The 13,213-nt window shown below is 40.6% G+C and overlaps 1 protein-coding gene across 1 annotated transcript in view; it reads left to right on the plus strand.

Moving 5' to 3' along the window:
* The window catches only part of Lama4 (laminin subunit alpha 4), a 145,339-nt gene that overhangs the window by 37,519 nt on the left and 94,607 nt on the right, over positions 1-13,213 (plus strand). The window contains exons 2-4 of the mRNA XM_021204290.2: positions 344-445; positions 6,059-6,183; positions 12,160-12,240. Coding sequence (XP_021059949.1) covers positions 344-445; positions 6,059-6,183; positions 12,160-12,240 — 308 coding nt within the window. The remainder of the gene's footprint in view (positions 1-343; positions 446-6,058; positions 6,184-12,159; positions 12,241-13,213) is intronic.

Raw genomic sequence — 13,213 nt, forward strand, 5'->3', positions numbered from 1 at the left:
TCTCTCTCTCTCTCTCTCTCTCTTTCTCTCTCTCTCTCTCTCTTTCTCTCTCTCTCTCTCTCTCTGTTTCCTAAGACCACCTTCTCCTTGTTAGGAACAATGATGGAATGGTATTAAGAATGTTCCTCTTGTGTAAGGCAGGAAAAGAAAAAAACGAAAGAAAGAAATTATGTAACAAAGGAGACTGTGTAATTGTCTCTGTTGATGAATGGCCTTACAAGGAGCCCACATTTGCATTTTGTTAAGAATATTTAATTTAATAAACATCTCTTATTACTTTCCACAAATGTTGACCAGAATACATCCTTCCAGTAATGAAAATGTATGTCACTGTCTGTTTCAGAGATGTGACGCTGGATTCTTCCGCACATTGTCAGGAGAATGTTCACCCTGTGACTGTAATGGTAATTCCCATGAGTGCTTGGATGGCTCCGGATTCTGTCTGGTAAGTCAGGGACATGTAGCTGCAAATCAAGCTCTTTTCTACATTTCCATTTTTCTTATAAGACATATTGTGTGAATGCCTTCTGATTGGAAGCGGCCCCATGTGCTCCAGGGGGGTGCAGTCTCCCCTCCCCTGGCAGCTGGCTTCCTGCTGTAGACTAGTGGTGATGGCTTGGAGACAATACGCAGAGGAGGACCCTCACCCTCCAGATCCCTCTGTAACAGTACAGTCAGCCATGTGCTCAGCTCCATCTTGCATAAACCACAGTAAAGCGGTTGTACATTGCCTGTCACAGCACATAAGACAACCAGGTCTCTGGGTACAAATTAGTTTTCCAAGAGTTGTCTAAACCAGACAGCCAATGGAGACAAATGCTTTGTCTTCTTGCTGTTTGATTCTGCAGTCAGGCCTGAAAGTCACTAAAGTGAATTCCCCAGCAAACTGTATTTCAGACAGTAAGATGCTGATGAACTCAGAGGAGGCCGATAGTGAAAGAGGCCTTGCCGAATACTTCACATTTTCAAGAATGGATTGACAACTCAGTAAAACTTAGCATTGGAGTACTGTTGAGAGTGGTTCCAGGAGAAGCCACGCCCACCAGAGTGACTCAGGGAGAAGCCACATCCACATTTAAAGTTTATGCGTTCTAATCAAGCTCCTCTTCAACAACTATAAAGCAGGAAAATTCTGTGCTTCAGATTTCCTTATGGAAAAAGAACCTTTCACAAACTGCAAGAGTTTAAAGCATAATACCTACCGTAAATACACTCAAAATTGCATAACTATCCCTACTGAACAATTTTATTATATGTGGCCTCTGTGTCATATGGCTTAAAGTTGCAATTTGACTCACATTTCACACTAAGATGCAGATTAGAAACCATTACTATGAAACTAGTGGTTGTCACGTTTCTAGAGACAAAGAATTGGGGAATCATTAAATTTTTATTTTGTAGTTTTTTTTTTTTAAACATGATATTTGTTTTACCCTCTCCCCCTACCATAGTCTTAAATAACCATTACATCCAGCATGTCCCCCACAGCCCTGGAGGCATACCCAGCTGCCAAAATCTACCCCTTTTTAATGCTTGCATCTCCGGTTTCCGGTTATTTTAATCCCAGCGACATTGGGGGGGGGGGGGGAAATCCCATGCATGCACTTGAACAAACAATGTACATTGCTGGTAATGTGACCAATTAATACAGCTTTCTGTTACCTGGTTTATTAAACTGTAAGATAGAAGGGATTACCAAGTCCATCAGCTGCCATTAAGCAACTGGCAAGATGAGTAATCAGAAAGAGGTAAAGAGGCAGAAAAGCTCACTCTGCCAGGGTCCATCAAGAGCGATGACAGAGCCACAGCTGCAATGATGTTGTCAGAACAGGAACAGCTGTAGGCTTTGATCTGGACATGAGCTTCTGGGGGGACTCAGCGTCTCAGGGCCCTTCCCCGACTCTGGCAATGCAGTGGGCCATTAAACACTCATGTACATCAACTGTCAATCTTCCTATAATTTCTTTGTTGTAAGATGGAAAATTCACACAGAAAGAAATAACCATTCCTCTCATATTGATGGCCGTCCTCCCCCTCGTTAATACTCTATTCAGAGAGAAATATGGTTTTTTCCTCTAATTTAAATAAACTATGCTCCATGTGAAAATAATAAACATGTATATATATAAAATGTTAAACATATAATATATGTTAAAAGTATTTAAAATTCAAGGAGAAAAAAATCACTCAGAACCTATTCTCCAAGTTAACATATTTATACTCTTATAAATTTACTTTTTAAAAAGTGCACAATTAGCGGGGTGTGGTGGCACACGCCTTTAATCCCAGCACTCAGGAGGCAGAGGCAGGCGGATTTTTGAGTTCGAGGCCATCCTGCTCTACAAAGTGAGTTCCAGGACAGCCAGGGCTACACAGAGAAACCCTGTCTCAAAAAATGACAACAAAAAAAAACAAAAACAAAAACAAAAAAAGTGCACAATTTGTGTTTAATTAAACATAGACAAAAGATCGCTAACCAATAAAGGACACCCCTCCCCCCCCAAAAAAAGAATCACGGGTATTGATAAGGCTATTGGTTACTCTCCACAACCTGATGGGAGGGCCCTATTACTGAAGACACTGACAACTTCCGTCATTGAATGTGGAGAAGTTGAACTGGTACCCAACTAGAAGCTTCTACTCACTAGCCTTCATGATGCTGGGAGATAGTCTCACACTCTCAGAGGAGAAAAGTGATCATCTACATTACCCAGCTACAAACCCCAGACCTACAATAGGAACTTGCCTGCAACATATACCAGTGTAATAGTAGCACAAACGCTATAGGAGTAACCAAACACTCTGAAGGCCCACTCCATGAGATGGAATTTATACCTGGCACTGTTGGCCAAGAATCCAAGGCTAGATAAGTCATTGCTAAAAATCTACAACAATAAAATCACTATTGATGGGCATGTTGCTATACACAAGTTTTGGTGTTTTTGAGTCTTACAAATAAAAAAAAAATGATATTTTCCAAATAGCAGTCAGTTTGACTCCATGATAGCCAAAGTGTGACACAAAGTCAAAAAGTCTCAAGGTCTAAAGAATACTAAGCATGTATAGCTTCATGGAGTTCCCTGATGCTCTGTACCCATCAGTTCAGAATGTACTAGGAATTGAATGCTGATACTAGACTCTGTACAATACCCATCATTGCCTTCCAGCACTTGGCCCTTCTCTTACATTCCCTACCTTACTGAAAGCATCATTCTGTCAGGAGACCCCGTTGTCTTCATCAACTTCCATTTCTTCCCCAACATTAATCTGATCCAAGATCCCTACAGCTCAAACTGTTAAGTAGCTGCCTTTCTTCTATGACTTGCCACTACCTCAGTTTAGGACCACACCACCCCTCTATGACCTCTACCTCAGCCTCCCAACCACACATTGTGTTCCCTCTAATCTGTCACCTGATGATGATGGAGTTGTCTTTCAAAACCCAAGTCAAAGAATCCCTCTTTATAAGCTGCTCCAAAGGTTCCTGCCTCCAGCCACACTGAACACACTATTACCTAAGTCATCTCTGTGCTTTTGGCTTGTCCCCGTGGGAGACTTCTTGAAGGACAACTTGATACTGGTTCAAGTATCAGCATGTCCACTAACCCTTCACACTCCTCAGTCATAGCCCTGAACGTTCAGCACGAGGCTGGTTGGTTTTTTTCATGATCCTGAAATAAAGAAACTGGGTCTTCCTCATCCAGGGTTTCAACTCATAAGGGTTTCAACTCCTTATCTGTCATGAGTCAGCTTAATCCAGGCTTGTCATCGGGATGAATATATTAGATACTGAAAAGATGATGACTTCAATGCAAAAAAAAAAAAAGAAAGAAAGAAAGAAAACTTTTAATTTATTTTCTAATTTATGAGCTACCTATGTCACTCCTTTTGTGCAATATAAAGTAAATTGCCCTTTGCTGGAGACTATGGCTCAGACCCAATTAGAGTAAATAATTAGCACGTAATGCTCTCCAGACACTTGTTTCTCTGACTGGAGCCCAAGCCAGCAGCATTAGCAATTCTGTAGGTGCTTGATTGCTATATGGACTCTCAGGTTGCAGCCCAGATGTCCTGCATCAGAATCTGAACTTCCCTCGGTTTATTAAGAGACACTGAAATTTAAGGAGTGCTGATGGACATATCCCATTCTCAAACTTTATGATCTTTGTGAGTGTCACAAACCCATTAAACTCTTACTAATTAGTGAGGATACCAACATTTTAGGTAGATTCCTGCTTCTTAAACTATGGCTCTTGACCCTCCCCAATAACATTTATTGCTGTCAGGTATTTTCCTGTCTGGAAAATGCCAGAGTGTGGAAGGTGATGAAGCACTTTGCAGTTTCAGGGTTAAAGACTTTCAGAGCAAGATGAATCCTGAAGGTCATCTAGTCTAAAATTCCATTGTACAGAGAAAGGAGAGGGGGGGGGGCGATCTGGGCACTGCTCCAAGTGAACTAGTTAGAAAATGAAGAGTGAGGGTCCTTTCTCTCTGCCTCGAGCACTTTCTCTACCAGCTTCCCTCCTCTTCCCCTCAAATACCAAGGCCTTCTAGGGGAATTCATAACAAGTTGTTTAAAAGAGAAAGGTGAAAAAAGGCAGTGTTTGCACTCTGATATTTTAGAGAATGAGAGATTGCATGTTGTGCCCATAAATACTGACACCCATGGCTACTACAAACAGAACCAAAGCCTCAAAGGGGTTTCTTAAGCATCTCAAGTGACAAAAAGACAGAACTGAGAATTACCTTGTTTCTGTGCCTTAATAGTCACTTCAGCTACAAGGAGATGGCCTATGGTCTTAGTGTGTTTTCTTCTACACAGACCTGCTTCATGCATGTAACAATGACTCAGACAAATCTGTCTCTAATTTACAAACATTCTTACAAACGCCTTATGGTTCGGATGTATGGCAGTTGGATACAGCTCAATTGACTTTCCTGGGAAAGACACTGTCCCAGTTCAGGCTCATTTGGGATTTTTACTGCTTTTACTTGCTCTGGATACTGGTTCATCATTTCATGTTTTCTCTTTCCTCCATTAATTTTCCTTAATATTTTCTGAGAGGTGGCTGAGCACATGACACAGTTTTAAAGACTGTGAAGGAACAAACTCTTGCCTACATGCTAAATTTTATTTTTAAGAATTCTCATTGATCATACTGACTAAGCCATATTCTATTTTATTTTCTGCTGCCTAATTATATTTCAGAGCCATACCTAACAGTAGTCCAAATGCTCAGGGTAGTTTGTTACCCACATAGGACTCCTCCTGTTGGACTACTGCAGTGTACTGTGGACCTACTTCACTCATGTTAATTGTAATACAGTGCCAAATTATCCAGTGTGTTAGAGAAGAAGGGTGAGCCTGGGACAGGTAACTTGATGTGGATAGTGGGACACAGATAGGACTGTGAGGGGAAAATTAAAGAGAACTTTCTGGAGATTTTGAAACCTGCTGCAGATCTCCAATAAGAACAGCTTAGTTTATGCCATTCCTCCTATTTGTTACCCTTATCAGAAATGGGAAGTTATAAAAACCAACCTGCCTGCTATTTCACGTGTGTTGTTAACCAAGATAGGAAACCATTAGTAGAAGGTCCTTTATCTTCCTTCTGATGCATGTGTGCCACAGCCTGCTATATTTGCTCTTCTGTGCCCATAAATCCTTGTTTCCACTCTCATAGTTAAGCACTACAGGACTATTATTTGTTTTCATTTCATTTTCATTCCAAGTCAGTAAGCCTAAGCATCCAGAACACCCACAGTATGGCAACTTTATCTTTCTGAATCAAGATGGTTGACTGATGAGTCCCCTCTGCATCCAGACTCCAAATAGAGTCCCAGCCTGCCAGTGCACACATAGACCTGCAGGGTGTATGCCTCCACTTTCATCTACACCTCTAGCTCTGACTAGCACTTACATGATTTCTTTATGTTGCCACACACCATGTATTCTGGCAGTCTGACGTCCGTTTCTTTGAAGTAAGCTAGAGTGCTTACATTTGCTCTCTCTGACCTTTCTTCATTCTTCTCAATACTCCTGTCTCCTGTCCTACAGCACTGCCAGCGGAACACAACAGGAGAGCACTGTGAAAAATGTCTGGATGGCTATATTGGAGACTCCATCAGAGGCACACCCCGATTCTGCCAGCCGTGCCCCTGTCCCTTGCCCCACCTGGCCAAGTAAGTGCTAAAGAAAGACAGTTTCTCCAAATGACTACTGTCAAATTTATTTTATTTTTTTAGCTCCATGCATAGTTCTGGGGTTTGTCCATAGGCAAAACTGAATGCTTCAAGTTGAGAAAAGTGTAAGAAAATGCTCTGATCTATGTACACTTTGCGGGGTAGAGTTTAAGCACTCACAGGAACAACTGTTTCCAAAATATTATCATAATCATAAAGTCAATGAAATCACCTCAGTGTCCCAACCGAAGCCATCTCATCCCTTCCTAGCTTTCCTTCAACCTACATAACCTAAACAACCTACACAGGTAATACCAACAGACATACTTGTTTTCTAAAGCGTTTCCCCTTCTGACTCTTCTGGAGTCGTTGTTTCCCTGAATGAAGCAATCAAATATGCTTTCCAATCAGAATTAGAACACAGACGGACAAAAAGGGATGCTGGGAGCCAATCAGTAACTCCCAGCTATGTTGTGACTAGGGTGTAGAGCAACAGAGAATAGCCCTATCTATTGGGCATAAATGAAAATAATGCATTTTTAAGTACAAGTAAGGGGGAAATCTAGTAAGAGAGGATGGTACCATGGAAGGGCTAAGAATGGGGTAGAGCACTTGCCTGACACAAACCCCTGGATTTTATATGTGCCATAGCATATGAAATAAAAGTATAGAATTAAAATAGTTTTGAAATATAAAACTAACCAGCTCTCCAATTCTCTAGCACCAATGGGGTGCCCTACAATCAGTTCAGTTCTGAATGAAAGTACCTAGAGGTGGCACAGTCCCTGGGATAAGTCTTCAGTCCCATTACAGATGCCAGTCAAAAATATGAATATGAGTCTACTCACACTTCTGACAATTCAACTGCAAATTTGGGGTTCCCTCAAGCACTTTCATGTTTAATTATTCACTACAATTATTCACAAACCCCAAAACAGCATTATACTTATTATCAGGGTTTTTTTTTTTAATGATACAATTCATTTTGAAAAGCCAAATGATGTAACCTATAAGGAAATATATGGAAATAAATAATATATAAGAGACATATATAATGTAGAAAGGAAAATATAGGGGAACAAAGGAGGCAGTTGCGAACCCCTCTTCTCAGTCTCCATATGGGAAGAACCTGGAAGCCCCCACAAGCTGCACTGCTCCTGGCTTCTCATCCAGATCATTAGTCATTGAGCTCAGAGGTTGGAAGAGGAGGGATGTTGAAAGTTCTAGCCCTCTGGCCACGTGGATGTTTTCTCTAGTGTCCACTCCCACACTGACTCCATTAAAGTGTCACTAAGTCTTCTCATTAGCATACTCAAATATAGTGAAAAGGCTTCTTATAAACCAAGAAATAGAAGTCTTTTCACTTGACAATGTCAAGAGTTACAGAAGCTCTTTGTTAAAAACAGGAGGTCAGAGATTCTATGTGTTTTAAATATACCATAAGTAAGCAGAATCAGCCGCCTTCCTTCATATTTCTGTCTTGACACATAGGACCTGTATGGTCTCAGACTGGTTACCTTGTCTCTGTGTACTGCTCTCTGAGAGACTTAGGGTTTCTGTTAGACTAGCTTTAAATTTTGGTTCCATCCCTTGGTTCTTTTGCCTGCTTTGAACTCAGCTTTTTTCCTTGTAAGTAAATTACAGTAAGGTTGAGGACCAACATTACGGCTATGAGACTGGGTGAGGTGAGACTGGGTGTGGTGACATGTATGGGCCATGTGGGCAGGTGCCCTGAACACAGGAGAAAGCAAAAGTAGATATGGCTTTGCTAAACATAGAACATAGTAACTTTTCTAATACTCTGTGCCAGACACTATTATAGGCAATATTTACACAATAAATAGTAATTGCAGAACGTAAATTAAATGAATTACTTTAGAGAATCCTAGTACTGGGCTGAGAGACAGCTCAATAGATATTGCCATGTATTAATGAGGGCCAGGATTTGGATTCACAGAACCAGTATAAATGCTGGGCAGGTGTGGTAACTCGCCTTTAACCCCAGCATCCAGATCACAGGAACAATCCGGTTAGGTCAACTAGCGGAATCACTGAGTTCTGGGTTCCAGTGAGAGACGCTGCCTCAAGACATAAGCTGGAGAGAATTTGAGAACAGTCGTTGAGCACATTTCACATCAATCTCTCACCTATATACACAGAGAGAGAAATGTATAAGCAAACACACATATGCACATATGCACACACAAAAAGGGCCCAAAAATCTGCCCCCCCTACACACCCTGATAAGTGAAAAAAGAAAAATGACGACCAGATTTTCCCCAGTCTTCCCGAGTCACTTGAGGGATCAACTGCGTTCAAATCTTACAGCGCGCCTGTCAGCCAGCAGAGTCACAAGCTCTAGAGTTGCATCTTTCAGAAACCATCAAACTGTTTCAGACTTCCCTTAGTGATCTGTCATGTCTGACAGTATTAGTAATGTGTGTAAGATGAACAGTCCTGAGAGGGAGAGTGAAGAGTACAGACATTAACATTCTGGTATTTTCACTCAAGAATGTCAGTCTCATTGGGGTGTAGTCTTTAAATGCTCATTAAAATTCTGTCCTCAAACATCAGTCCTAACCACATCTGAGGAGACTTTTACCACACTTAAGATTTACCGCATTTAAATATATTTACCTCTAAGTTCCTAAGAACTTGTTTGCCCATATGAGGATGCCATATACCATTATCTGCTCAGAAAAGGATGTAGAAGCTGGGGGCCTAGACAATTTCTTTAGACAGGAACAGGAATTAGAAAAGCAATCCTAAACATTTCCTCTTAATTACATCTTCATGATTTGTGCTTCTGCTCCATTCACATGGCAGGTCTTCCTCATCTCAATTATCTGACATTAGTGTCTTAAGGTATCAAACCTTTAAAATATGGTTTCCTAGAGACTGGGGACCTTTGTCTACATGAAATCAGGCCAATATAAAACTGGTATTTCTTGCCAGCAGTGCATCTTCCCAACAGCTGAAAGCCATATTTCACTAGGTCCAAAGTGCAGCAGAGTGTAGATGCCTGCAGCAAATGGCCCTTTCTCTTTGGAGACCGATTATCCAGTAATTTAGTTGAGCAAGAAGTACTGCTTCTGGCTGTTAGCCCTTCAATAAAAGCAGCAGAAATTGACAGCTAGATAATGAGTCTCTGGCCCTCAGCTCAGAAGCAGTTTCCAAAGACATCAAGAGACCACACATCTAGGATCCAAAGCATCAGCTGAAGGCCTTCAGGAATATATTCCCAAGCTGGAAGCATGTTCACATACACAAAACTTATCATCTTCTCTGTGCTACAAGACCTGATACAATAAAATCTGCAGAAAACTAAAACAAACTCAAAATTGCGCTGTGTGTAAGCAGCATTCTGTGAGCATGGGAAGGGTGGATTTGAGAGGCCTCTGAGGTATTGACACGTTCCTTTGTAGTGGCAATGGCTCTGTTACTGAGGAAAACTGGCTTCACAGGGGCAGGGATGGGTTAGGTTTTCATCACAAAACTGACAAGATTCAGCTGGACCCCCAAAAGATCTGCTTTTAGTATTGATTTAGTTAATGAACTATATCAAGTATTAACGAGATATATTACAAAAAGTCGAATGCCCCACTGTCACTTTCAGTTTTAAAAAAACTATTCATATTGCTACCTTCTATTTAAAAAAAAAAAATAAGTATTTGTCTAAACTAAGGAGGTATCAGGCAACTTCTCAGACACACACCTAGTTCGGAATCTGAATTATACTGGATATGGCTTGAGTTGATGACCTAGGACTTGGATTTTCCAGTTAACAACACATCCAAAAACAAAGGGAGAGGAGGAAGAAATGTAACTTAGCACTTAATAGTGCTTGCCGCTCTTGCACGGGACTAGTATTCTGTTGCCAACACCCAGAGACCCAGAGCTGCCTGTAACTCCAGCTCTAAGAGACAGATGCCTTTGCCAGGCCTCCCCAGGTGTCCTTAAGCAGGCTCACAGGCACACACACAGACACATAGCTAGAGTAAAAGTAAATGTTATTTTTAAGTAAGGAGGTAATGCTTGAGATATGTAAGCAAACACATTTTTTTTTAATTTTAATTTTTCCTTAAACGTTAGGGTTTTCCCAGAGCAAATCCCCCTTCCCCACCGCAGAGGGCACGACAGAAGTCACAGTGAACTTGGGAAGGCGTCACGTCTTCATTTTCACGTCCAATACTAGGGATTTCCTTGATTTTAATTTTAATGCTAGTGAAAACAAAACTGAACATCCGCAGTTGGTACCACTCTGCCTCAGAGCCTGCACCATGGAACTCACCCAACGGTCCTGACGTGGTTCCCAAGGCCATTTGCATAAAGTCTACTTGTGCAAAAGTAGACAGACTATTTATAGCCCTACCTATTCTAGGGCTGACCAGATAACCTCCGTGTTGGGCAGCTGTGCTAATCGCTCCACTTAAGGAAAATGAGATCTGTTTGAAACCATAAGACATCAAATAAAGGTACAGGACTCCAGATACCCCAGGCAGACGCTTCCTCTTTGAGCTTTCAGCAGGCTGGATGGAAAACCTTCAAAGAAAGAGACACAAAAAGGCAAGACAACTTTAGGTCAGCTAAGGAGTAAGATTAGACAACATAAAGGGTAAAATGCCAAGGGAATGCAATGTCTTTGGAATGTTTTCACCAAACTGCTGAGAAAATAAATTATGATTATCACCTTTGAATGAGGAGCATACCCTGTTTTTATCCTGATGTTATAACCACCTTTAACAAAGCAGACATACCCATCTGCTTTTCCTCAACCATCATTAGGTCACTCTCTGATTGCACAGTACAGAAGCCAAACAGAATGCAAAAGTCACACACGAAAGTCACACCCACATGTCACACAACTTGTGTCTCACTGTGAAATTTTCCATACTTGAAAGAGTAACCCTCCATTTCTTCTGTCCCAGTAAATTAGGATAGCTATTTATTCTGCTGGACCAATATTTTTTATTACTTTTCTGTTTTATATCTTGATTTTTTTTCCTAAATTAAGAAAAAAAGAAGAAAGAGGAAGTGGGAAAAAGAAGAAAGGAGGGATCCCAGGGGAGACAGATGATATCGGTGATATAGATGGATACAGAAAATAGTTATAGATATGGATATTCTTATTATGGACCCTATTTCTTGAAGACTTATTTTTGGCTCTTTGATCTACTTTGACTCCTTGACCCTTAATCCTGAGACTTACAAGTACACAGAGGAAAAGGTTAAGGCTCTATGGATGATATCATTTAGGACTGGCTCCTGATCTTTAAAAACAGTGGTTGAGTGTAGGAAAACTAGACAGAAACTTCTATCACAGAAAGTGGCAGAAATTTGAGAAAACTCTATACAAGTTTAAAATTTACCAGTAAATTTTCTATTTCTGGATTTTAAGCATATATTTTAAATTTGCATTTGAAAAGTAAATATTATATACACATTTCAATTTATATTTACATATTTAAATATATGTATATATTTAAAATTTTCTATGTGAATTGAAATTATTACACATTTGAATATATACTATATGTTTGAATAGTTATATATTTGAATTGAAATTATTATATATTTGAATACTTATATATATTTGAATACTTATATATATTTGAATTGAAGTTATATATTTGAGTATATATATATGTGTGTGTATATATATATATATATATATATATATATATATATATATATGACCTGCTATGCTAGAAATCCCCAAAACTTCAAGCAAAACTAATAAACCACCTGTATATAGAGATATGTAATACCTGGGAGACGGCCTCCCATGGAATAAGTAGGGTTTTCAGTCTGGGCTTGCTGGTCCAGTCTCCCCTGAAAGGTAGCAGTTTAAGCATACTGCACTTGTTGGAGGACAACCAGGTAGAAATGACCTAATCCAAAGCTCAGCCAGCCCCTTTCCCCAGCATCACAGATCACTGACAATGAGTTGCCTTCTAACATGTGTCACAATTCTAGCTTTGCAGAATCCTGCTACAGGAAAAATGGAGCTGTTCGGTGTATTTGTAAAGAAAACTATGTTGGGCCTAACTGTGAAAGGTAAATAGAAAAAATTCTTTCTTTTTTTTTCCTGTTGGGCTGGAGGAAGCTGGGGGGGGGTGCGTGTGTGCACGCTCGAGTGCATCAGCTCTGCTGTGTTTCTGTTCAAAAGGTTTTGAGGTTGATGCACACTTTGGGGGTGGAAAAAGCATTTCAGAACCCCAAGTAGGGTGTTGCCCTCAAACTTCATGTCTCAGTACAGCTACGATAGAATCTCCCCTTGTGGTCCCGACCGGGGTCATATCTTGGAATATGATAGGGAAGGAGGGATATGAATCGGGGTGTGCTGGGAAGATCCTCTAGATGACTCTGGTAACAGTCCCCACTCTCCCCAACACTACAAACCAGTACTATAATTAATGTCTCTCCGGTAAAGAGTGAGACTTTCTAAATAAATAGAAAGTGACTCCTCTCTTGAATGCTCTATTGCTCATAGAATGAGAAATGGACAAAGAACTAACTGGTTATTTAATCTACCCATTATTCCTCCTCTTACAAAATAAAATCCACAAGCTTGGGTGTTCTGAAACCCTGGTGGGTGATTACACAAAATGTTCTTTTTAGATGCTATGTGGTTTGAAGAAAGACCTCAGGAGCTAAGCATGGGAGGCTCCCCCTGAATGATTTTCTAGAAAGATATTTGCCATCCATTACATCTATCAGCTGCTCACTGTTCTCTAAGATGAAATGCCTCTAACTAAAAGAATCTCTCAGAGAGACCTTCATAACAGAGACACTGTGAACACTGGCCTCACCATTGGACTCAGGCAACGTCGTGATGTTGTAATTCCATAAAGCCAGGGAGGGAAGGGCCAGGGGTACAGGCCAAACATTCAGTCTAGCACCATATCCACAGGCCTCTCACGTCGTGGACAGTGTATGCAGGCCAGCTCCTCAGTGGGACTCACAAACTCAGCCTGTGGCTTAAGAAATAAATCCTTAATTATAGAGCTATCTGTCTTCTAACAAGTCA

This window comes from Mus pahari, chromosome 9 (genome assembly GCF_900095145.1).
Source record: "Mus pahari chromosome 9, PAHARI_EIJ_v1.1, whole genome shotgun sequence".
Classification (NCBI taxonomy): Eukaryota; Metazoa; Chordata; class Mammalia; order Rodentia; family Muridae; genus Mus; species Mus pahari.